This window comes from Alligator sinensis, unplaced genomic scaffold, assembly GCF_000455745.1.
Source record: "Alligator sinensis unplaced genomic scaffold, ASM45574v1 scaffold17_1, whole genome shotgun sequence".
Lineage (NCBI taxonomy): Eukaryota > Metazoa > Chordata > Crocodylia > Alligatoridae > Alligator > Alligator sinensis.
The window spans coordinates 193,990-219,924 of NW_005842491.1; the positions used below are offsets into that span (position 1 = coordinate 193,990).

Here is a 25,935-nt window from a genome sequence, read left to right on the forward strand (position 1 = left end):
ATATCAGTATTCATTATTGTTAAAGTGGTGACTTTTATGCAGTAGGTTTCTTTAGAAGTGTAGGGACTGAAAGGTACAGCATAAAAACACACATGAAGTTTGATTAAGTTCTAGCAGTGACACTTCTCTGGTTCTATACCAGCTTTCTTTATCTAATCCATCCCTGATGTGACAGCCTGAATTTTTTTCATTTTCTTTCTTTCTTTTTTTTTTTTTTTTTAAGAGCAGTCATTCCCTTCATTAACCTTCTTGCACCAGTGATCACATATTTAATGTCCCCATGGCATATAATTGTGAAGGGTTTACCAAAATTAATCTCCGTTTATATTTGGTCACCATTCAGTGATTTTTACATCCTTTGCAAATTGCTGTAATGCTATTCACTTTGTTTAGTACAGTGGCCTTAATACTTTTAATTTTTATTCTAAGTGACAACTCGGGCCAAAATGAAGAAAGGGGTATTACATTATTTTGTATAGAATTGCTTTACTTTCCGGCATTGTCAGCCTTAATTAAGACGCAACTAGAATTTGCTAGAGGAAAGATTGTGCTGTTTATGTGGCTCTTTGAGGGGGGTCATATTTATTACAGTTAGAATGTATTTTCTTTCAAATTAAACTCTTAACGAAAGTAAAATGTTTCTCCCACCACTTCTCTTTGTAGACATTAATGCAAGTTCTTACATACACTAAAATATTAATATTAAACCACGAAGTGCTGTTGTACTAAGGAAGAATGGAAAAATTGAATGATTCCAAAATCTCAAAGTTGGGAGCGTCAGAGTGTTTGCAAGGACCAAGTGAATGGAATATCCTCATCCTTTCTTATTGGCTGCTCAGTGAACTACAGCAAACTGCACCTCGGTAGTTGATGTCTTGCATATACCTAAGAGAGCAATAATGAAATGGAATGAATTGTATATTTGATTTTACATGCATTACTTTGGTGTCTGTTGCTGTAGTGTGTGAATGCTGGGCAAAATGTAGGAAAGGTTGTTTGATTATTGTGGGACACCAAGGTGTTGCCACTGATAACTGCCCTAGCAACCTTTTCAAAAGCTCCAGCTTCCATTTTAAAACTGCCTCTGCACCTTAGAGTCACTGAAAATTAATGAAATTCAGGCTTAAGCTTTTAAATACCTGAGGGTTTTTTTTGTTTAAAGTAAAATGGAGATGCCTAAATCATATAGGTGCCTCTGAAGACTTTACCTGTGCTCTGGCCAGAAACATCCTTTCTTACAGCAACAGCATTTGAATATTACTTTTATCTGACCAGAGACGTGTCTTATGGCCAGTCAATTACCAAAAATATTTTCTGATGATACTGCAAAAGGAAGTGAATTTATCAGCCTGGGACCTATAGCTGAGAACATTTGATGCAGTCTCTCAAACAGGGTTGAAGGGAAGAATACTGTACTCCAGATTATTGCATCTATGCAGGGCTTTGAGACAGACCACTTGACTGTAACTTTTAAATTTTTACATCTTCCATTCATTCACAGAACTACATACACCGTCTGTCTCTTGTAGCACCTTTCATCTTGAAAGATGCTAAAATACTTAATCTGCACAATATACTGGACTCACCGCACTCATACTAAAAACAGCTCTCTAGCAGTCCACAAAGATTCCATACAACTGCGTATACCAAAATGAAGAATCCTGGCTTCCATTGAAATTATAGGGGGTCTAATAATGCAGAGTAGATGCTTTTCATTCCATCCAGGAAGAGCACACACCAACTGCTGAAGCTTCCTTAGCCTGACGAAGGGTTTTTGAACCCGAAAGCTTGCTTAATAACTATTCTCCAACCATTTGGGTTGGTCTAATAAAAGATATCAAATTCACCCAAGGAACTTTGTCTGAGTAGATACCCAGGCTACTTTCTGGTACTTTCAGGAGGAGGAAGACATCAAAGCAAAATGCATTTGGGTGAAGCTGAAAGGTGAAAGATGCTGCACCGATATAATGGTGGGGATTTATTATAGGTCACCAAATCAGGAAGGGGAGATGGATGAGGCACTCTTCAAGGAAGCTTTTGGATGACTGTTGAGGAAGTTTGTAGATGACAGAAAACTGGGAAGGATTGTGAACATATTGGAGGATGGAAGCACAAATCATAAAGATCTCAGCAGATTGGTAAGCTGGGCTAGAGCTAGAACTAACAGGATGAAGTTCAGTGCAGACAAATGCAAAATATTACACCTTGAGAAGAATAATAAAAAAAAAATACAAATACAAAATGGATATCACTTGGCTGGATGACAGCACTGTGGAAAGGGATTTGGGAGTCTAGGTAGATCACAGACTTGATACAAGTCTGTAGTGTGGTGCAGCCATGCATAATGTGAATGCAGTTTGGGGATGCATCAATAGGTGGGATAGTGCCTCTCTACTTAGCACTGGTTAGGCCTCACTTGAAGTACTTTGTGCAGTTCTGGGGTCCACATTTTAAAAAGGATGTGGAGAAGTTAGAGATGGTCCAGAGGTTGGCAATAAAGCTGATCAAGGTTTGGAAAACAAGTCATATGAGGAGAGGCAAAGGTGTTTAAGAGGGAATATGATAGCGGTCTTTAGATATTTGAATGGCTGCCATAAAGAAGAGGGAAAGCACCTTTTCTCTCTTGCTGCAGAGGATGTGGTCCAATGGCTTGGAGTTCCAGCAAAGTAGGTTTGGATTGGATATCCAGGAAAACTTCTACACTGTTAGAACAGTGAGACAGTGGAGTAGACTGCCTAGGGAAGTTGTGGACTCCATTACTGGAGGTATTCAAGAAGAGGTTGGACAGCCAGTGGTTGGGGATGATCTTGATGAAGCCATGCTTATGTTCTACTATGGGTGTTTCCCACGCTTCTAGGGTTTGCTGGTTGTTCCCCCTTCTACTCCTCCCCCCTCCTCCCTTTCCTGCTACATGTCAGGGTATTTTTAAGCATCTCTTGGAGGCATTGAGTGTTGGCTTGAATCAAGGCTGAGGACTTTGACTGGTGTGTGCCAGTGCTCCTGCTGGGACCAAAGCCAGATGTTCCTGGCAAAGGGGTCTTGCCTCTCCTCTCAGAGTGAAACCAAGCTCCATATTGGGGTGAGGAAGAAATTTTACCCCATGGTCAGATTGGTATGGACAGGGTGGGGGTTGGGGCGGGGGGGCACGGTGCTTTTCTTCCTCTGGCTCTCTACCCAGGATCTCTTCAGCATATATTGACAAACTTTTATAGAAGCAGGACATTGGCTTCTGTGGTTCCTGTGCTTTATCTGTGGCAGATCAATGTCTATGTTGTCAGGGTTGATGACAGTCTTAGGTAGAGTTTTAGATTATGGTTTTGGATATGGAACATCCTGCCTCAGGAAGGGGGTTGGATTAGATGACCTTGGAGGTCCCTTCCAGACCTACTTCTCTTATGATTTTAATGCCTGGCATTTGTTGACAGTACAGAATGTGTACCTTGTATTCTCACAAAGTGTACTGTGGTTTTTAAATGACCCAGTAGATCAGAACCACGATTACTGTATATGAAAAAGTTTTATATTCATATTTTTAAGGAAGGGTAAATAGAAAGAGCTGATCTTAGAACAGTGGGGATAACTAGTGAGAGAACTTACTTTTTTGCTCCAAACTTCTCTTTAGGCCTTCAAGCTCAGTTCCATTAGTAGCACTCATCAGCCTCTATAGGAGGGCAGTTACCATGGGAACTCTAAAATTTTGCCCTCTCATCACTTTAGGTAGTTTAGATCTCTGAACAGTCAGGTTTGGGACACTTGTGGTTGGGACTGCTGCTGCATTGAGATGAGAAACTTTTTTCACTTATTCATAGGTTGTTAGGGACTGGAAGGGACCTTGTAGATCACTGGGTCCAGTCCCCCTGGAAAAGACAGCTGGGGTCAAGTGACCCCTGCAAGGTGACTGTCCAGTCTCCTTTTGAAGATTTCCAGGGTAGATGACTGCACCACCACTGGAGAGAGTTTATTCCACAGCCTGGACACCTTGACTATGAAAGAGTTTTTCCTGGAATTAAGCCTGAAGTGGCCTTCTAGGAGTTTGTATCCAGTGGTCCTGGTCTTACCCAGAGGTGCCCTGGTGGACAGCTGTTCACTGAGTTCTTGATGTACTCCCCTGATGTAGCAGTAAGCTGTTACCAAGTCCCCTCTCAGCCTTCTCTTCTGTAGGCTGAAGAGGCCCAAGTCCCTCAGCCTTTCCTTGTATGGCTTGCCTTGCAAGTCCCTGATCATATAGGTGGCTCTTCTCTGGATCCTCTCAAGTTTTTCCACGTCCTTGTTGAAGTGCATGCCCAGACTCCAGCTGCAGTCTCACCAGTACGGAGTACAATGGGAGTATCATTTCCTTAATTTTACATGAGATGCAATGGTTAATGCATGCCAGCATGTTGTTTTCCCTGGTGGCCACAGCATCGCACTGCTGGCTCATGTTTATGCGATGATTGATCACTACCCCTAGGTCCCTTTTGGTTGTGGTGCAAGTCAAATTGTCACCACTGAGCCTGTAGGTGTGTTGGGGATTGTTTGCCCCCAGATGGAGCACCTTACACTTCTGAGCGTTGAACTTCATCTGGTTCCAGTCCGCCCAACTCTCCAGCCTGTCCAGGTCTGTCTGTATCTGCAACCTATCTTCTGGCGTGACCATGCTCCCCCATAACTTGGTGTCATCCTCAAACCTGCCCAGTGAGCTTTTCACCCCCACATCCAAATCATTGATAAAGATGTTGAAAAGCACTGGTCTAAGCACGGACCCCTGAGGGACACCACTGGCCACTTCTCGCCAGGATGACACGGATCCATTCATAAGAACTCTCTGAGTCCTACCATGCAGCCAGTTTTCCACCCACTGAACTGTTGAGCAGTTAAGCCCACAATCTTCCAATTTTTCCACAAGGATATTGCGGGATAGTAGATCAAAAGCCCTTTGGAGGTCTAGGTATATAACGTTGACCATCTCTCCCATGTCCAGGTGGCGAGAGACCTGTTTGTAGAAGGAGATGAGATTGGTAAGACAAGACCTACCCACGATGAAGCCATGCTGGCTGTCGTTCAGAATCCTACCCTCAACAAGCATATTGGACATAAATTCTTTGATGAGCTTTTCCAGGATTTTCCTTGGAATGGAGGTGAGGCTGATTGGCCTATAGTTGCCGGGGTCCTCCCTCTTCCCCTTCTTGAAGATGGGCACAATGTTGGCCCTCTTCCAATCCTCAGGGATCTCCCCTGTGTGCCACAATTTCTGAAAGAGTTTTGCCAGGGGTTCTGCAATGTGACTTCAGCCAGCTCCATCAGCACTCTCGGGTGAAGTCCATCCAGTCCTGCTGACTTACAAATGTCTAGCTTTTCTAGTTGGTTTTGCACCAGCTCAGCATCCACAGTGGGAAGGATATCATTCCCACCATGCCCCCTGTGATCCTTGTCTCACTTGTCTTTCCCCTCAGTCCGGTGAAATACTGAAGCAAAGTGGGCATTCAGGAGTTCAGTTTTTTTCCTGTGTGTCCATTACCAGCTGTCCTGAGGTGTTAAATCGGGGTCCCACACTTCCATTTGTTTTCCTTCTGCTCCCTACACACCTAAAGAAGGACTTCTTATTGTTTGTGATTCCCTTGGCTATCTTAAACTCATTCGCCACCTTAGCTTTCCTAATCATCTCCCTACAAGTGCAGACCACTATTGTGTAGTCCCCCTTGAGGACTGTCCCTAGCTTCCACTGTGTGTACGCCTCTTCTTTTCTTTTTCAAGAAGACCATGATGTCCCTATTGAGCCAGGAGGGCTTGCCAGCCCTTCTGCTGCCTTTCCTCTTCATGGGAATAGTTTTTCTTTTGTGCTTCGAGGATTATGTCCTTGAGGAATGACCACTCTTTGTGCACCCCATTTGCCTTCCTTCCCTGGTCCTATGACCAAGGAGTTTTGAGACCATGTTTCCAGAAATGAAAGGCTAATGTTTCATCTTACTGTGCTGCCCAGTCTGGGAAGTAATCTTCAAATGAAACAGAAAGAGGAGTTTCTGGTCTCAAGTGCATGAAAGATTAGGTGCTGATCACAGCATCATAATCTGTTTTTCTGCACAGCAATAATGGATTATGGAGAAACAGAGAAGCTGCCTTTACTTCAGTGGCCTCTGATATGATTACCCATATTGTAGTTTCCGCTCAAAATCATTTTCCTTTTATTGGAAGAAAGGGAGTAAGAGATCTCCTAATATAGCAATTGATAGTGGAAATCAGAGCTTCCTGTTTTAACATTGACTGTATTACCAACTCACCCTTTCCAGGATTCTCTGTGACAATTTAGTTGAGATCTTGCGTGGAAGGCACCATGGAAAGGCCAAATATGACACAAAGGGAATGTTGATTTACTCTTTAAATTAATCTGGATTAAGAATAATCTGATTGTGATACTCTAGGCTGTTGAACATGGAGTATGTTAGTGCTTAGGGAGCACAGGAGACACTAGTATAAGCTATGGGGTGAATTTATAACTCTTGTGTAGATGCACATTGTGTTTCAGAAGAGTCTTTTTTGTTTAATTTGTGTTACTGTGAAAGGGGTTTGCCTGTTTGAGTAGTTATACTACTATAATTATTTCTGTTTACTAATTATACCAGCATATTTTATAAAGCTTTCAATTGTAGAAGGGCCCTCACTAACCAACACTTTGTATTTTCTTTCAATGAGACTTTTACCTGAATGGCTTCTTCATTTTATAGTAATCTGCAATAGAACCTGCTCAAGACATATGTGCATATTTCAGAACAGTGGTGGGAGCTGTAGAGGGGGGAGGCAGAACAATAGACACAAAAATTAACCCAGTGTATTTCCCTGTCAGTGCAGGGAAATATTTCCTCATCCAGCAGTGGGATGAGGGGGTTATGGCCCAGTTCTGCAGAGGAAGAGGGTCACAGCTCAGCTGGGCCTGCCTGACAGTGAATTGGGGTTTGGGAGTTTGGTGGGCGTGGGGAAAGGAGTGACTGTTAATGGCCACTATTCCCCCACTGTTAAATGTCCTGACCCGTGGGGAGCCTGGCAAGCTAAGCGTGATGGCGCTGCAGATTGAGCACCTCTGGCTAAGCCCTTTCTGCGTCAAGACAAGAGCAATGCTGATGGGCAACTCTTCTTCCTTTGGAGGAGTGCTGAGGACTTTGACTTAAGGCTTAAAGGGAAAACTTTGTGGAGCCACTGAAATACTACCCGGACTTACAGTACTCTGCCTTGGGAGAATCCTGTGTCTTTGTGAAATCAGCAAATGCTGTTCTAAAAACCAAGAGCTGCCTAAAGTATGAATTAATCACTTAAACAGGCATTCAGGGTATATAGACAAGAAAATATATTAAATTATTCTTGTCCTGATCCTTCTAAGTATCAATCTGTGAATCCAACCTGTGGTGCCTAAACCCTGGACACTTCAGGAAGAACTACTATATAGTGGTATCTATAAGGGAATGTTCAGTTATTCAACAGTTGTCATATGACCAAGGTTTTGTTTAAAATTCAGTCTTGCTGATCATTCTTCCAAAGCTGCCAGTCTTAATGTGTGGCCTTGGTCTAGAGTAAGAACTGGTTGACTAATCTAAGTTACTTGGGAAGTTTTATAAGAATTATCAGTGAAACAATGCTTTTGAAAGTTAAGTCCTCACTTGTTAAACAGTGACATTAGCCCCCTGATTTTAACCCTCTTCCCACCCCCCATCTTTTATATTTGGGTGCACTGCTAAGCCTTATAATTAGTTAAATCTGCTCCTATAATCAAAAGCTATCTACACACTCCACTGCTCTGTGACAATTTCAAAGATTTAAGTGATTAACGTGGCGGAGGCAGTGGGTGGCTAATTGGATAAGCTTTAATCTTCACACCACCAAAGCGAAACATGGTAAGATCAGAGGAAGTAGGAAGTTATGCTTTGTTGTGTGGGAAGGTAGTTACCAAACATGTCAAAAAGATTATTGTAAAAGGCAGATCCGTTGTCATGACCAAAACTAGAAGAATAGAGCAGATTATTAAAAGAAGAGACAGTATCACAAATTGTTTCAGACTTGCTTATGTTGGCTTTTCTAAATGGCAAATATATTTTCATTCTTGCTAGCTAACCAGTTTGGCAACCACTGCAAAGAGTTGTATATTCCTGATTTTATTTTGTTAAATAAGTTTAAAATCTGGTACTGTTTTGCTATTGTGTGTATTCTCTGAACTATTGTGCTAAGTGGTTTGAAGAAGTCTTTAGAGACATAGAATTTCAATTTTAGTTATATTTGCAAAAGCTGGTAATAGTCTGAAATTTTGGGGGTTTAAACTCCAAAATGCAATGAAAACTAGTTAAATAGCCAAGTATGTTCTAGACTAACTAGTTAATATAGCAAAGTATTTTCTAGACTCGTGTCCCACTGAAACCAAAATTACTTTCATAACTGTATCAGTCAGTAACTTAGGTTTGTTTTGAAACTTAAAGTGAAAAACTAGAGGTCATTGCCTGATCCTGGCAAATCCTTTTTACTTTCAACAAAAAGATAGAGCTTAATATTCAAACTCATTGTGGTAGTGTCGTGTTGGCTTTAATTTGGGCAGTGAATGCAAAATGAAATGCACCATGTCAAATGAATACAAAAGAAATATATGGGGGTGTGCTGGCTTGATTTAGAACAGAACTGTCCAACTGGTGGCCCGCAGGGAGCAGGCCAGTGCAGGGGGCATCCTGGAGCCAAGGAAGTGGGTGCAGGGGCACTCACCCGCCCATGTGTGCAGTGCAGTAGCGTGGGCGGGGGTGCCTGCATGCAGGGCAGCAGGGGAAAGGGGGAGATACCCCCTACACACATGGTGCCATGGGAGCTTGCTGCTGTAGAGAGACGGCAGGGCCATGGTCCCTGCAGGTGCAGCCCCTGCAGCATGTGGCCTGTGCTGGTGCAGCCCCTGCGATGTGCAGCCTGGCCACTGAGTTGTTGAACTTTCCTGTTTTAGAGCCATGTTAAAATATTTTTCAGTCGTGGTGGTTCTAGCTCTTAGCCAGCAGAGGTCTCTGGCTCACTATAAATCCTCACAGAGTGGCTGGACCAGCTTCTTAACTTTGAAATGCGCTTGGGATAAAATGTTAATGAATCTTCCACAATGTTGTATGGCAAAAGCCTGTCACAGACAGCATCAAAATTAATTTTAGTTATGTTTTCTGGTATTTTGGTCAGTTAGCCCAATTTGTGTTTTATTCATAGAATCCACAAAATTTGTACATGTATACAAGTTTGTATGGTACCTGATTCACATCCAGATATAAAAGTGAGAAACTCCTTTGATTTTAAAAAGTGTTAGATTTTGGTTTTGATTCTACATGCAGTAACAGAATGCTCATATTATCTGAGACGGGTAGTAAAAATGTCTTAGGGTTTGATAGTGATGCATAGAGAACTGTTTTAAAAATGTCCTTACTGGGTTGTTTTAGTTTAATCAAAAAACCCACTCCTGAGATCCTTTCATACCCAATGCTCCCAAAAATTTGATTGCAGTTTTGGATGCAAAAAGGTTGTACGTTATTTATACTTTGTATTGTATTCTTCCTGTAATAAGAATAAGTAATAAACCAACATGCATTTGCAAGGATGGGAAATCTTCTGCTGTTGAGAGAAATATTTACGTGAAGTTATTTCACTATTTGGATTTATGTAACTTGGCACACTAAAAACTTATTTTCCATTATAACTAAGGGAAAAGTCTGTAACAGCAACAGCCTATAAGTCTTTTTTTTTTTAATGGCTGTTCCATTTAAGAACAAGATTTTTCTTATTTCTTGTTCCTGTTAAGTTGAACCAAGAAACAAAGGAAAGTAAATATGAAGAAGGAAGTCAGAGAGTTAATGTTTTGTTTTTTTTTTAAATGCAGAAGTGTTACTTGTCGGACTTGACTATTGCTGCAAAGTATTAGTGCATTTGTGTGATCTAAGTCCATGCTAATGTACTGAACTCTGGTGCTGCAGGAAGGATGCCTTCAGTATCTCTGGAGTGTTAACCCCGCATCTTGATTTAAAAAAATAAAATAATTATCTCTAAACACACACACACGCACGCATTCACACATACACTTCTCAGTGCGTTTTGAAGCTATTTCTAGGGTATCATTTTATATGTGAATTGCATGGTTAAATGCATATATTATTGTGTGTTTGTTAGATGCATGGCAATTGTATCCACTACAGATTCAGTTCCTAGTATTCTCTGTTCTCTTCTGACATGGTAATGTAGCGTGGGAGGTACGTTTTGCCATACAAGCTCAGAAATTAAAGGTGGTAATTGTATGTTCTCTGGAGGATGAGATTTGGGGGAATGGCATGCAATATTCCCAGTTACTTGAGGGGGAAAGCACAAAAGACGTAGTTTTTATTTTGAGGAATTATTTTAAGCTTTAAAAATGTTTTCAGATCTAGCCTAATGACTGGAGGGGTCAAACGAGGTGTAACAAACCCATGGCTCCTGGAAGAATCTGAGGAAACCAGAGACCTTAGCTTTGATGATATCAGACAGCAGCAGCAGAGAATCATACAAGGTAGAACCTTTTTTATTTTATATTATATTACATTACAGTTTATATTTTGTCATGTTTTTACATTTTTATGTAATTTGTAACATTTGCAATATTCTGTGTAAATTCACAGGTTGGATTAGATTCACTGTTTGACCTAAGAACCCTTGGCCTTGTAGCTCAGTGTGATATTTTTGGTCTCTCACTCAAAGAATTAGCTATTCTGTGGTAAAAAAATGTTCTCCCATTGGCCTTACTATTCACCTACTTCTGCTTTCCTTTGTTTGCAAAAGCATCACATTTTAAGTTTATTGTGGGCAAAGTATCACTTGACAGTATTCTTTTAAAGCAGCCTCCTCAAATTCTTGTAACTTGTTCACCCCAGACAAGGAATATTTTGCACATCGGTTTTTTTCATCCTGGTAAATGGCAACTAGATCTTGTGTCTTGGTGTGACAGGTTTGCAAGACTTCTGTGAAGATGTACATTGGGTCTCTTGGGCTATAATGGTCACACAGAGTAGCATAAAATATTTTTATACATACAGCCAGTATAGTTGAGAGTGTGCAGGACAGAACAAGTAGTATTATCAGCTTGGGCCTTGTACAGACATTCAGTTGCTCCTGGAAGAGTCTGCTCAGGCCCACCCCCGAGCAACACAGTGTCAGTCCTGCAAACTTTCCACATTTCAGGGCCTCAACATTTAGTGTCTGTACACGTGGCTCTAGGTAAGTTGTTTTTTTTTTCCTACCATGAGAAAAAATCTGGGAGAATTCTCCCAAGTTATTTTAATGTACATATGCATCCTCTGTCAGCTGTGCAGTGAGTATCCATTGGATGCAGATTGATTTGTCCTCGAATTGCAAGGCATATCAGGATATGCCTAGCTTTAAGGAAGTCAGTATTTCTTGACTTCAACAGGGGCCACTACTAATAGTGTTTACTTAAGTGGAAATACTGAAATACAGCTTGATACATATTATAGACTTTGGTTGAGTTAGGATCTTATGATGTACATAAGAATTAATTTATGGTCACAAAATCTGATGTATTCCTTGAGGCTGGATTATTAGTAGGGCCTTTATGGAGTTAACCTAGCCCCTTTATTTCTTTTGGTAGTAAGTGCCTAACTCCCTTTATTTCCTTTTTACCCCAGTCTGAATGCATTAGATTGTAAATGAGGTAATACTGCACATAATTAAATGTTTAGAGATGTTGAGGATGATCAAATTAAATAAATCTCTAGATAATCAAGTATCATTTAATCTGTATGTGAACTGATGTTTGGATCTGTAGGTCAAGAGAACGGCATTAGCTTTATTTTGACTGTTCAGGAGTCAGCTTCAAACACTGCTAACATATGGTGCATATCAAATTTATCCCTGTGTGTATATATTCATGTATGTAGGTTTGAAGGCTGCAGAGATTATTTGGCAGGTAAGGTGGGGGACATTCAGCCCTGAACAAAGCAAACAGACGCTGGTTGTACAGATCAACCTTTGACCTTTAATTCTTGGGCTGTAGCTAAGAAGTATCTGGCTCTTCAAGCAGCCTGGCATTATGCAATGTTTTTGCTGTTCAGCAAGTGGCAAACCACAGCAGTTCTTGTATTCAGAACCCCTGAATTCTGCTTGTGGGAGTCCTGAGCAGGAAGAGCAGCACGTTACAGTTGAAGTGCATTTGCAAGGCTGAATGTTATTCACAAACTGGAATAACAGTGTGTTGCAGGTTCAGACTTGGGAGTGCTAACAGAGCCATGCAAGGGAACTTTTAAATTGTGGCTGCTTTCTCTATATGTGGTTCTGCCAATGTTCTCAGATTCTCTCTTCCATGCACGCTATAGCCTCTCACAGCTTAAACTATTTGAATTCCTCAGTGCTTGCATCACCTGTTTGTCTTTTAGTCATGTTAAAAGCTCTTTGGAAAATTTAAAAAGGCTAATCAGAGGCCTTATGTGTGCGCCAGAAAATCCAGTGCATTTATGATTGAGTAATAGCTATATGTTCAATTCCTGGAGTTTTGGGATCTTTGGCTGAATGTCCCCACTGGAGCAGACAAATTAATTACCTATTATGCACATTATTTTTTATTATAATCTAAAAGTGCTATTGCTGTAAGAATTAAATTTCATGTCGTTCATGTTTCTCTCTTTTTCTTAATGTATTTTAACTCTTTCAACACAAGCCAGATCTTTCTTTTTACTTGTCTTCTGGCATGTTTAAAACTCTACGTATTAGTTTGCATCCGTTTGGGATGCCGTTTGCCATGTCAACAACGAATGCTCATTTATTTTGTTTCCTCTTTTCTATGCAGAGCAAGATGCTGGGCTCGATACGCTCTCCTCAGTCTTATCCCGGCAAAAACAAATGGGGCACCAAATTGGTAATGAACTGGATGAACAGAATGGTAAGAATAGTAAAAGGTGGTAACAGAAACCTATGGATTTTGTAGCTTATCAGGTTTACCGTACACCTCAGTGAAAATACACAATATGTTGCTTCTGTTTAGAAAGTATCAAGACAATTCTTGTGAGGGGTTATATCACTTAGTGAATTAGCTGATTTACTTTCCCGTTTCTAAACAAGGTACAGGATCTGTACCTGAATATATTTTCCTCACATTGTCCCTCAAAGAGAAATAGATGTATAGGTTTTGTGTAAAGTGGTTGTCTCAGCTTGGGTGGTTAAAAAGCAGCATCTCCCTGGGTTTTAGAACTACATTTTAGTAATGCAACTTCTAGCCTGTAGCCTTCTTTTTGGTCTTACATACATTTGCGTTCTCCTACTCTTGCTGTCATGAAGAACTAGTGTCTTTAAATATTTAATGGCAGTGTCTGTGAGCAGTGATTAAAGGATAGGCATTATATTGCCTTCACTACAAGTTATATAGCTGTTCAGTATTTCATGAAATTGGATGTAGGATGAAATTAAGTGGAGCATAGGGACCTGAAAATCCATCTTTAGGCTGAATTTGTATTTAAATGGTGAATTTGAGAAGCGCTGATGTTAAATATGCTGTATTAGTCACTTAATTGATCAAATGACATAAACTAAGCCCCTGAGAGGAGATCCTCTAGTTTTTCTGACCTTCCTCATTTCTCACAATATAGTAACAGCTGAATTATAACTTTGAAATCTTGCCAATTTTCTCTCTTGCATAAAGATTTGATCCATATGGTGTGTCCTTGGATAGTATTATACTTAACCACTGAGAAGGCAAAGACCCCTTCCCTTGCCAATAAATGATGTGCTTAAATCTACCTCCTCCCTGAACCAAATTTCTATTCCTTTATTTTGTTAGATGTGTATTGAAGGGGTACTTCCTATTAATGTTTGGACAACATAAATTAGCATGAAATAACTCCATTCCGACTCTCTGAGTAGGTTGAAATCATAGCTTTCCCATGTTTGTCTTGTGTTCGTTCCGACTGACTCAGGGACGTGCATCAGATGCTTTGAATGTGTTTTTGTTTACTGATTTGCCATGTTTGGAAATTGCCGGATGCAACTGGGAAATATTAGAGAAAGATGCTCATTTGAATTGAGTCACTTCTGCCTCATCTAGATTAAAGACTTTTTAAATTTAAATTTCTTAATATTTAAAAAAAAATTAAGCATTTTGAAAATCTCCATTTTACTGCTATTTTTTCTCCTCAAATAACAGAAAGGAGAAATTAGTTTATCAGTTTTGTTTGGTACATCAGTCTGTCATAATCAGGAGCATGTTCTATATCCTGCATCCATTTGCTCTACAAGTGGAAGTGGCTCCAGTTTCATCTCTGTCTGTGCTTCTCTCAGTGCTGCTTTGGGGCTCTGTTTTGTAGATATCAAGAATTTAACTACAAACAAAAGCTCTTTGTAAACAGTGAAGCTTGAATTTGCCTCTGAAATAATCAACTTACTAAGTCTGTTTTAAAGATTGGAAAACTGAGGCATGGTTTGGTTTCCCTTGGCTAGGTTTCCAATTAGTAACATGACCAGGAGTAGACCTCCAGGGCCCCAACTACCCGTTCTTCTTCTAGCTAGTAGAGAATATTTTTCTAAAGCTGACAACATTTCTCAAGCATTTAAAGTGATAAAGGTAGATGATTACTTCGTTGTATCTGCTCTCCCAGATCATCTCAGACCAGATTCTGTCTGAAATTCAAATGGTGAAACTGCCTCTGTTCATTACTATCCTCAACTCATAACGATAATATTTCATAGTTATGTTGAATACTTCATGCCTAAATTTCAAAGCAGTTTGTAAAAGTGGGGAAATAACTTGATCTGACAGATAGGGAACTAAGGCAAGGTACAAATTATTAATTTCTCTCTGCCACATAGTAAAATGGGTTTTTAAGCTTTATTTTCTGTCTTAGGCTCTCTATCTCATAGAATGGGGCACAGTGACCGTTGTCCACTTCATGCCACTGGCACACTGGAAAAGCTGAAATCCCTTTCAGTATTTTCCAGTAGCATTTTATGCATTTTATTTTGTTCCTGATGTGTAACTTTCAGCAATCTTTTCTGAGGCACTTTGCCAATATTTGGTCACTATTATACTGCCAGCATTGATGAACATAATTTCTCTCTAATTTCCACTCTATTTGGAATCGCTTTCCTTCTTAAGGCTGAGTGGTGATGGCATCATGCAGACTGTGAGAAGGTAGGGGAAGTTCACTTTCCTTAAATGCTTCATCAATATTTTTATGGGAGTCAAAATTTTCATCAAACTGTGATTCTATGGGAAGCTTGTTTTCCGTTCCACTAACTTACCTTAGGCGTTCCTACTTCTTATAACTAGACAGTCTGTTTCTCATTTATAAATTATTTGGAGAAGGATATTTTGTGCTGACAAAGCTGAAATATTGCTGTAATATCAGAAACCTTCTAATTTAATCTCACCTCTGAAAATGACGCTGGCCCGCCTCTTTCAGTTTTGTTGCTTAACTGTTTTCTAGGCAACCTATTTTTCAGGCAGGGGGTCTGCTCTTTTCCTGCATCAGTTCAGATTTTGCTGAGCTAAAGTGTGTGTTCTTTACAGCTTTCTTAGTATTGTTCTACAGGTAATTTTCCTTTAGCGCCAGTAGTTTACCTGTGCAAGAAGAAGGGATGCAGCCCCAGTGAGAAGTAAAGATATTCCAAACAACTGTTTAATCATGATCAAGGAATACCTCCATACATTTTTGTGCTTGCTCTTAACCAAAATAACTAAATACCTTTTTTTAGAAAGAAGTCAACCTTCTTGACTTTTTTTTTCTTACTTATTCCAGTGGTTCTCAAACTTCTTAGACTCAAAGCACTCCTTCAAAACTTTTCAAAATTTAGTGGCATCCCATTAAAAAAACTAGTGTGTGTGTGTGTGTGTGTGTGTGTGTGTATATATATATATATATATATTATGAATATTAAAATATAAGCACTGTAATAATGTTATTAGTTATTAATTGATTGATTGATTTTTATCATAATTGTATTTACTTCATTCTACTGCCACTGCAGCCAGGTGGAAATGCACTGTGTACCTCCTGCACAGCCAGATCAGGAAGTGGCTGTGGCAGGAGCACTTGCTTTTGTTAAAGCCATTCCCAGTCCAGCCCTGCACAGCATGTCCCAGAAACAGAGGCATGTGGGACAGGTGGAACTGCCCCATGCACCTCTTCTCAGGAGGCACATTGGGAGCTGCACTGAGAAGTGACTGCATCAGAAAGTGTTTCTGCTGTAGCTTTTCCTGGTTTGGCTTCATCATGACTCTTGAAAATGGAGGTGCGCAGTTCTACCCTGTCGTCGTGGAAGTCTGAAGATGAATGCTGCAGCTACCAGATAGAAGTGCCCTGCAAGCCTCTGTTTTCAGGAGGCATGTTGAAGCTGAACCAGGAAGGGCTGTAACAGAAATTGTGGTGCCTGCCTGCGTAACGTAATGCGGGCAGGTGCACTGTCTGCTGCAGCCATTTCTCAGTTCAGCTCTGTGCCACCTGTGGCACCCCGGTTTACAACCACCCCGGTTTACAACCACTGACTTGGTTAGTATCACCCACCCCTGAGTAAGAAGTTGCAGACGGTGATGTATCCAGGATTCGTATTGTCACATATTGTCTCTATATAAGCATGGCACAGCATGGCATGGCACAGAGGTGAGGAAGCAGCAGGGTAGGCTGAGTTTGGCAGGTACTTTGCTCTCCAGATAATTTCTCCAGGAAACAGGAAGCCTGATATAGGTGGGAGGATCCAGTCGGGGCCGGGAGCCCTAGGTTAATCAGGGGCCAACAGCAGGAGACGTTTCCCTGGCAGGGCCCCTCGCTTTGCTGTTCTGCCTTCCTCTGTGAGCTGTGGTGCAGGGCCAAGCTGGTGCTTCATCCCTGAGGTCAGAGGTTCAAGACAGGGTCTTGAAACTCAGTAGCTCTGGCTTCCTGCAGCCCTGGATGCCTGGGTCCCCTGCAAAGTCCAGACATCCCTGCAGAAATAGTAGCTAAGACCTAGCTTAGAATAGAGTTCTAAGATCTCTGAAGCAGTTAAGAATCCCACCCTTCCCTTTCTCTCCACACTCAGCAGCACATCCCAGTTAAATCCGTGAGTCTGGTCCGACAGCCTCTAAACCATCTTGTTTAAAAAAAACTATACAGACATATTTAAAAAAATATATTTTGTGTGTGTACACAAATATACACATATATGGATGCACACTATATATTGATATCTACATATAGGGTTTTTTTTAACAAGAAAGAAGTTTAAAGGCTGTCGGACCAGACTCACTGATTTAATTGAGCATTCTTAAATTTTAATGGGTCTCTTGGGTCATTCCTTACCTACGTTCTCTGGTTAGTGGCAGTCTAGAAATATGTTGCCTGTGTATTTTCCTGGGGTTGATATGCTTCAAATCTGTTGGCCCTTTCAGTGTGTGCTTATCCTTTTGGGGGATGCTGCACAGGATGACAAAACAGAAATAAGGTAGTTTTGCTGCTGTTCCACGATCAGTCCAAGTAGTGTGTTAGCAGTGGGAGCTGTGTGGCATGACCAGTGAAGGTTTCCTGATCATTAGTTCCGTTTTTAGGCCTTGGAAAACTTTCTGCAGATACTCTTTTAATTTGTGATGGGGGAAAAATAAAGCAGGGGAATACCGTAAATGACTCCTGGCCCTTTTGATGAAGCAGTCAAATCTAGTGCAATAATTCTGAGGTAATGCTTTCAGGAACTCTGAATACTGTTTATTTTACCCTCATAGAGATGTTGTTTTTCACTGTGGGATATTCGCATGGGAGTAGAGGACTGCTAATGATGGAAGGCAAATATTTAGTGTTTGCAAAATATATAATGTTTGGCATTTTTACCAAATTCCTCGTCTTCTGGTGTACGTTATCCAGGATGGATTATTTCACTCCCACCCTTGACAAATGTCAAACATTGAGTTTTCAAATACATTTTTAAAAAGTGGTCTGAACAGTTGTTTGTCTTTGCTCATGTTCTTTTATTAGTTAGGAGACTCTCCTAAAATGTCCTAGAAGTGTGTGTGTGTTTGTTCTTCTCTGAAGTAACTGATCTGTCTTTCTGACCTTAATTTAACACTTGGAGAACATCTCTAAGTGTTTTGAAAGATAAGAAATTCTCAGTTAAGTGTCAAACTGCTCCAAACCCTCAAAGTTTGGATGTTAGGAAATTCAGAGTTAAGTTTTTTCGTAAAACCATGAATTAGCTCCTCCACCATCACCATCTGTGTAACACAGAAGGCCAGATTCTTCACTACAATAAATACGGTTGCTTCAGTAATGTTAAGCTAGCAGAGAATTGCATTTGTTTTTCTCTACAATAGCAGTTGGCAATCTTTTAGGGCTGCAAGCTGGATTGACCCAGTTTGAGTCAGAGGTGGATAGGCAGGCACTTAGGACCCAGCCACTGCCACCGCTTTTCCCAATGACGGCATGAGTCAGATCAAGTGCTTCTGCCGGCCCACGGCCCATAGGTGGCTGACACTTGCTCTACAATGCAATTCTATGTTTTTGTCAACCTTTCTTTATCAATAGCAGGGCTAATTTTATAGATGGGACTTGTTCCAGTTGCATAAACCAGAATAGAATCCTGTTTTGCCACTGCAGAATCCATGCAGCCCACAGAGCCAAAACGTTTGAGACTGTGCGTAAGTTAAACCTCGGAGGAATACCTCGGGGTTTCTTATGGGGTATAGGTTGTTCTTTTTCTCTTAGTTCAGATCTAGTTTATTAATCAACAAAAGCCATTTGCAGATGTATGCAAATGTAGGCTGCAAGCAATTACAAAGCTCCAAGCACCAGAATTGTTGAATACTAGTTGGCAATCAGAATGTGAGGATTTATTGGCAATTTAGAACGGAGGGGCAGTTGTTTGCATGTTTGGGGGAGGCAACTTTGCAGGACATTAAGACATTTCCATGTATTGCCCCTGCTGTACCCGTTCTCCAGGTAAGTAAGAGTTGACTATCAAGGCTAGACGAGCACTTTGAACTTTAATTAAATCCAGTTAGACAAGCATCTGGAAGCAGTGTGTGTACTGGTTGTTGAATTAGTTAGGTCCTGCTGTCATGGATCCCATACAAAAATCAAGTTTCCATAGGAACAAGGACTTGACTTAAGTATTACTATGGTTTTAGAGCCTGCGGTTGGTGTGGTGTGCCATGCAGGGTACATCTATGTTACAAAGGTCTCCTAGTCTGTTATGTAATTACAGGTATTAATACTTCAGCAAGGTCTAGAGGCCTTAACTAAGATAAGCACTGCATTGTACTCTGTATGTATATATACACAGCCCATAGTAAGGGACAGTCCCCATTCTATGGCAAAGAGTGAAGGAAAAAATGTTATGTGGAGTAGAGAGACTGAGTTGTCCTAAGTCTCACAAGAAATTGTAGTAAAACTGGGAGTTGAACTGAAATCTCTCAAGTCCTAGGGCAGTATCTTTAACCATAAGCCCATCCTTAATTTCTGGTATAGATATTTGCCCTCTAACACATTCAGTATCTAAAAATGAAATGCCTTCTTTTCAGAGTTATTTTACAAGTCTATTACATAATTAATCATAGGGTGGAATATTGAAATGGTTTCACATTACTGTATATTAAGGACATTATGTTATAATACAAACTAATTAGCATTGTATATAGAGGATATGTGTGGGTTATGAGTAATAAAGCATTGAGGTTAGGTGTATTAGCTCATTGTTAGCATTAGTTTTATAAATAAAAATGATTTAGCATTAAGTCTTAAATGTTCAGATGCTAATCGTCCTATTTAAACAGTATTTGCTTGGTGTGTTTACAGTGTGATCCCACAAGACACCCTGTTCCTTCCAAGATTGGTTGAATTTTGCTAGCTCCCATCCTCACTGTGATGGGGGGGAGTTCACCCCATTTTAGAAAATGCTCTGCATCTTTGCAAATCAAGCACTTTTAAATGATTGCTTTAGAGAAGCACATGGTTTTAATATTGAAATTTAAGATAACCATCCCTGGAGTAACTGACCTCATGCAATACCACTGGTTTTAACTTAGACCCTCCAAGTTTACTGAATAGAGCATAAATTAGTTCAGTTTATTGGGACATCTTTCTATATCTTTATTGCATGCTGTTTAATTAGAGCTATCTCTGCAAGTCTGCAGGGCTTTTTTCCCCCTTCTGAATGATCTAAATAACATGCAGTCACAAATGTATGTTTAGGGAATACCAGAGTTGAGCGTGGACAGCGTTCTTTTGCACAAGCATTGTGACAGAGACTTTAATTACATGATCAGTTGCTGTTTTCCACAAGATTCACATCTTATTTGATGCATGGAACTGACTTGTTTTGAAGGCAAATCAGGACTGTGGTGAAGGAGGTGGTTGTCTGTAGGACACCTCATCTATTCCTCAAGTTAGACTTTTCATAAGTGTTAGCTGACTTTATGCCCTCGTTTTTCTGTGTGCCTGACTTGATACCCTGAGATTTAATTGAAGAAGTGCTGAGCACTCACAGTTGCAACTTTAAGTCAATAGAAATCCAAATCCTGGCTGTCATACTCACCTTGAGCCCTGGGACAGATCCAGATCACAGGGATCCTTGCAGGCTGGAGCCTTCTCAGGGCACAAGGAAGAGGTGGCAGCAGAGGAACATGCAGTGGCAGAACCAGTGCACGTGAAGGTGGCAGTGGATACAGCATGCACGTGGCAGAGGCAGCCTCCTGTAGGAGCTGGTGCCGCTGCATGCCCTGTCATGGTGACAGCTCCAGTCTAGCACCAATATGGGGGGGAAACAGTGGAGGCTGAAGCTGCTGCCATGCACTCTGCTGTCATTGCCCTCATTTGTTCAGCCGTCACCACCACGTGATTTCTTGCCTCGACCATCACCGATGCCGCATGCCCCCAACTTCTGGTGTTTGGTGGGCCATTTGGAGCAGCTCCATGGGCTGGATCTGGCCCACAGGCCGTATATTTGACACCCCTGCTTTAAATCAGTGATTCTCAACCTTTTCAGACTCAAGGCATCCTCCATCACTTCTCTGAAATTGACAGCGCTTCAGTTGAGGATCACTGCTCCAGTTAGAAATGACTCTGTGCCCGGGGCACGGAGGGGCTGCTGAGGGAGGGGGTTGTGCTGAGAGCTTGAGAAGGGGAGTTGGTTGAGGGGAGGGGAGAGCAGATTGTTTTATCTGCCACGGTGTGGGCTCACCTAGGGACTGCAGGCTGTCAGTGGGGACCTGGGGTAGAGTCCCCTCATCAGCCTCACTCGCCCTCTCCTTTGTTAACCCTTTCACAGGTGCCAGTGATCTGCATGCAGATTTTTGCTATAAAAGCCTTAATAGAGTAGCTGTTGCTGCACAGCAGGAGGGGAGGAAGAGCTGGACTGCGAGGGGATTCTTGACTCTGGCTGGAGCTAACAGGCTCAGCAGTGGTAGCAGCAGGTGGGTTCCCCCTCCCTGTCTAGTCCCTCACAAGTTCCCCACCAGCCTGGGAGCAGGTGCAAGGAGGGGGGAACCCATCTGCGGCCATAGTCCCTGGCCAAGTGTGGTCCCTGTGCAACCACTCCTTACAGCCGTGGCTGGGCAAGCCTTTTCAAAACCCTGGGTCTGCCTATGCCAATGTGTTAAACGGACGTTAGCTAACAATAAAGTAATGGTGAGAATTGGGAATCTCTGATTCCATTCCAGGCTGCGTAGGGGATTGGGCCTCTGTAGCCATTTACTCTTCTGCTCTGCTTGTTCCTGTTGTTTGCCACACTGACTCCTTGTCCCAGTCCGATTCTCCCCAGCTAGTGAGTTTGTATGCACTCCAGACTTCTCACCCAGTGTCACTTCTGTATTGGGCCAAAGTTTCCCCTTTTGAGCTCCATCTTGAATCCTAGTTTCCCATCCATTCCTAGTCTTCTTGCTTAACTAGTTCTAAGTTGTTTATGTCTGGCTCTTTTTCTATTCTTACTCCTTTGACTCCAGCCTTCAGTCATCTATCTCAGTTGCATGTCTAGTCCCAGTCCCTGCTGCAAGTCTGTTCCATTCCGTTCCCTTCTCCCCATCCTGGATTCTAGTCCCAATGTTAAGGGGCACCTTGTCCCAATCTCTTCTCCCTCTCCTCACTCTGGCTATTGGCCCTTTTGCATTTCAAATCAAACAGCTTCCTCCTCTTTTGCCCAGGCACTAGAAGGCGGCTTGTGGGGATGTAGGAGAGATAAAGTCCCTATTCTTATTTCTGGTGTCCTGCCTCACAGCAGAAGGAGCAATAACAGCAGAGAAAACTTTGGTTTTACCACTGCAACCCTAGACTTGAGCTTACTTTGTAACACTGGGCATATAGTCCATGTGTAGTCTGGTCAATGTAAGGTGCAGTGCTGGGCTGGAACATGTTTAGAAAAATGTATTTTTTAGACTGCATCAAAGAAGTTTCTACCAAGTATGAAATAAAAATAACTAATTTTTCATAAAGCCTCAACTTGCCAAATTTGGTCAATTCGGGCACAAAACATCAGAAATTGTATCACTGTTAGAGACTACTCCTCTGCCAGTTTTCAAGCCCCTACTTCCAAAAAATGGGGTTGCTAAAGCACCTGAAAGAAATGTTCTTTCATCTGTGTTAGAACTCTGGTGAAAACACTTTTTGTTAGCCTTGTTTTCATATGGCTGAAACATTTTGGCTAAAATCTTTAAAAAAAACCCCCAACCCCCACCCCCCCAACAAACAAACAAAAAAACCCTTCAAAAAACAACCCCCCAAAAACCTCCTAAATTCCCTGAGACAGACACACAGCATAATAGATTTGTCAAATAATAACCAATCAGGAACATGCTTATCAGCAATAGAAAATGATCTTAGAATAGGAAATGTTGATCAGTGTTAATAATACAACGTGCTATCTGCCCCATCTATAACATTAAATGTATATATACAGTACTGGGAGACCAATTTTTGTCTCTGAGCATTTTTACTGCTTTATGCCGTGCTCACAAAAACAGATAAACCATCAAAGCACAAACTGGACGAAGATAAAAGCATTACATTTCTGAAGCTTGACTGGGCTCCTACATACTAATGCACATACACAATGACTCTGGCCACTTGGCAGATTTAACTTTTTTTCCTTGTGTAGTTCAAGACATAAAATAACTGTTCAACATTTGTCTTCTCGATTATTGGATTTTTCCATAGTTAGTCAGGCTCTACCTCACCCATACTACTGTGGTGGGGCGGAAGCAGGGGAAACTAGTTTTCTACCATCTGCCCTAATGGTGATAGCAGTGTCTAAGAAGGATTGGTCTTGTAACTTTATTATATTTTTGACTCCCAGAAAAGACTTAAAAGCTTTGGCTTTTAAGTTTTGGGGTTTTTTTCCTCCCTCTTCCCCCTTTTTAACATTAAATCTCTGGACCATTTAGTGTTCTCTTTTGGCTTTGCAGGAAGCCTCATTGGAAGCTCTAAGGTATGAATGGGAGCATGACCAACCTTTACTTTTATTAAAAAATGCTTTCTCCCCATGATTGTTCAGGCATTTGAGTAAATTTTATATCTTTTTATAAACAAAGCCCTCAACAAATTGCAGAGGTTTAAATTTTGTGACAAAATATATTCTCTTTTAACTTTTCTTATATTGCATTTCTCCTCTCGAAATTCTACCAGTTCTGCAGTCTTCTAGGGGAATACAGGACCTCTAGTTCTGACAACAGAGGGCAATTTTTTTATCACTTGCCTTCATAAATTATAAAGGAAACCTTCATACATCATAAAAAAGTAAAAAGGCACAAATCCAATCTGTTTTCCTTTGTATAGCCCCTTTATTTTGGAAATTGCATGCCTGTCTGTGACTAGCAATAGTATATCATCCCCCAGACTCTATGAACAACAGAGCAGCAGCAGGTTGCTTGTCATCCAATTTTAAGACAATATTTGGAGATTAATTTAAGAAAATTAAGGGATCACAGATCCCCTTTTATCAGCTCCTTCACACTTGCCTTGTTACAAGGCTTCCCATCAAGCTTCTACAACTTGAGAGCAATTACTCTGGCTTTTCTGTGAATGAAAGGAAGATTTTTGCTACATGGTTTTTTGCTATGTTGGGTTCCACATCCTTTTTCTATCCAGTGATTCTTCTGGAAGGCATAGGTTCCCTGTTAAGCAGTGACCCCTCTGAGAGATGATCCAGTGGTATTGTATTTACTCACATACTACATGCCTTTTCCCCCAAAATTAGCCCTCCAATTTTGGGGCCCATGTTTTAAGCAGGGAAGCTGATTTTCTATGCTGAGCTTCTTTCCTTTCTCTCTTGGGCTGCAAGCAACAGGGGCCAAGTCCACTGTTCAGTCAGAGTTGAGTTAGTCTTCTCATAGGTGCTGCTAAATTGGTAGCAGCTATGAGAGGGTTAACTCAAGCTTTTGCCTGAATACAAAAGGGAGGATGAGTGAGCCGGAGAGTAGGATATCCCCCTGCTCTGTGGCTAAGCTTTCAGCCATGACTCTTAGGAAATCTTTTTTTTCCCTTGTTCTTCATTCTGCTTTCCCAAAAACAAGATGTGTATTTTCTTTGGGGGCATGTGGCATGCAAGAAAAGATGACATACACTTTAAATATGGTGATAGTTCTTCTACTTTCAAGGCAAGATATGCCCAGAGAGAAAACAAACCCCATCACAACAGTGGATGTGATATACCGTGACTTCAGCGAGGCTTTTGACAATTTCCCATAGGATTCTCATTAACAAACTAAGGAAATACAGACTTGATGAAAAACCTGTAAGGTGGATACATAACTTGTTGGATCAGCATTCTCGCAAGTACAAAGCACAAAGCCAGCCCAGTCTGAGTTGAAGGTGCGCTCCAGTGGGCCAGCCGCCTGGCTCCATGCTGCCATTTGCAGCCCCCTTGACTCAGCTGGAGCCATGCACCACCAGTGGGCTCTGCCTACCAGGGCTGTGAGCACCCCGACGGCCTTCTGCCTGCTGCTGCTGCTTCTGCCACCGGCAGCAGGGGCTGTGTACCATGGGGACGAGGGGTGTTTGCTGCCGTGGTCCACACCCACTCACAAATACAGACTGGAGAATAACTGGCTAGGCTGCAATACAGCAGAGAAGGATCTGGGGGGTTACAGTAGACCTTAAACTGAATGTGAGCCAGCAGTGTGCTCTTGTTGAAAAAGAAGCCAACAGTGTTAGGTTGTATTAACAGGAGTGTCTCTTGCAAATCAAGGGAAGTGATTCTTTCACTATTCAGCAGTGTTGAGGCCTCACCTGGAGTACTGTCTAATTTTAGACACCACACTTCAAGAAAGATATAGATAGATAAGAAAGATTCTAGTGCAGAGCGCTGAGAAGCAAGACTTACAAGGAAAGGCTCAAAGAAGTAGGGTTATTTAGTTTGAGGAAGAGAAGGCTGAGTGGGGGATTTGATAAGTCTTCAAGTACCTGAAGGGTGATTATAGAAAGGGTGGAGGTGGGCTTTTCTCTGTAGCTGTAGGAGACAGGACTAGTACCAATGGCCTCAAGCTGGAGCAGGGGAAATTTAAGTTGGAGATGAGGAGGAACTTTCTGATTTTGAGGGCAATCAAGCATTGGAACAGGCTATGTAGAGAAGTTTTGGAATTTCCATCCTTGGAAATTGTCAAGAGCAGGTTGGACAGACACTTGGCTGCTATGGTCTAGTTGGGCTTTGAGCAGGGGGGATGGACTAGATGATCTTGTGAGGTCCCTTCCAGCTCTGCTTTCTAGGCCTGTGCGAAGTGGCTAGTATCTGCTTCGGATTCAACCGATTCAGGGGACAGTGATTTGATTCGGTGATTCAAATCACTGTCCCAAACCGATTTGGCTGAATCTGATTTGGAGATTCAGCTACTGCCGAATCTCCAAATCATCCAGGCCCATCCCCTGCCCACCCCAGCTCCTGACGCTTGTTAAAAAACAGCCCCACTCACCGGGTGCAGGGGGGTGATCCCTGCTGCACCCCACTGCTCCACGCTGCATGGGAGGCGCTGCATGAGGCCTC

At 41.6% G+C, this 25,935-nt stretch overlaps 1 protein-coding gene across 4 annotated transcripts in view; it reads left to right on the top strand.

Moving 5' to 3' along the window:
- Positions 1-25,935, top strand: part of STX8 (syntaxin 8) — a 181,761-nt gene that overhangs the window by 18,514 nt on the left and 137,312 nt on the right. For all 4 annotated transcript variants that reach the window (XM_025212904.1, XM_025212902.1, XM_006031271.3 and 1 more), the window contains exons 5-6: positions 10,392-10,516; positions 12,806-12,898. In XM_025212904.1, the coding sequence (XP_025068689.1) occupies positions 10,392-10,516; positions 12,806-12,898 (218 nt within the window). The remainder of the gene's footprint in view (positions 1-10,391; positions 10,517-12,805; positions 12,899-25,935) is intronic.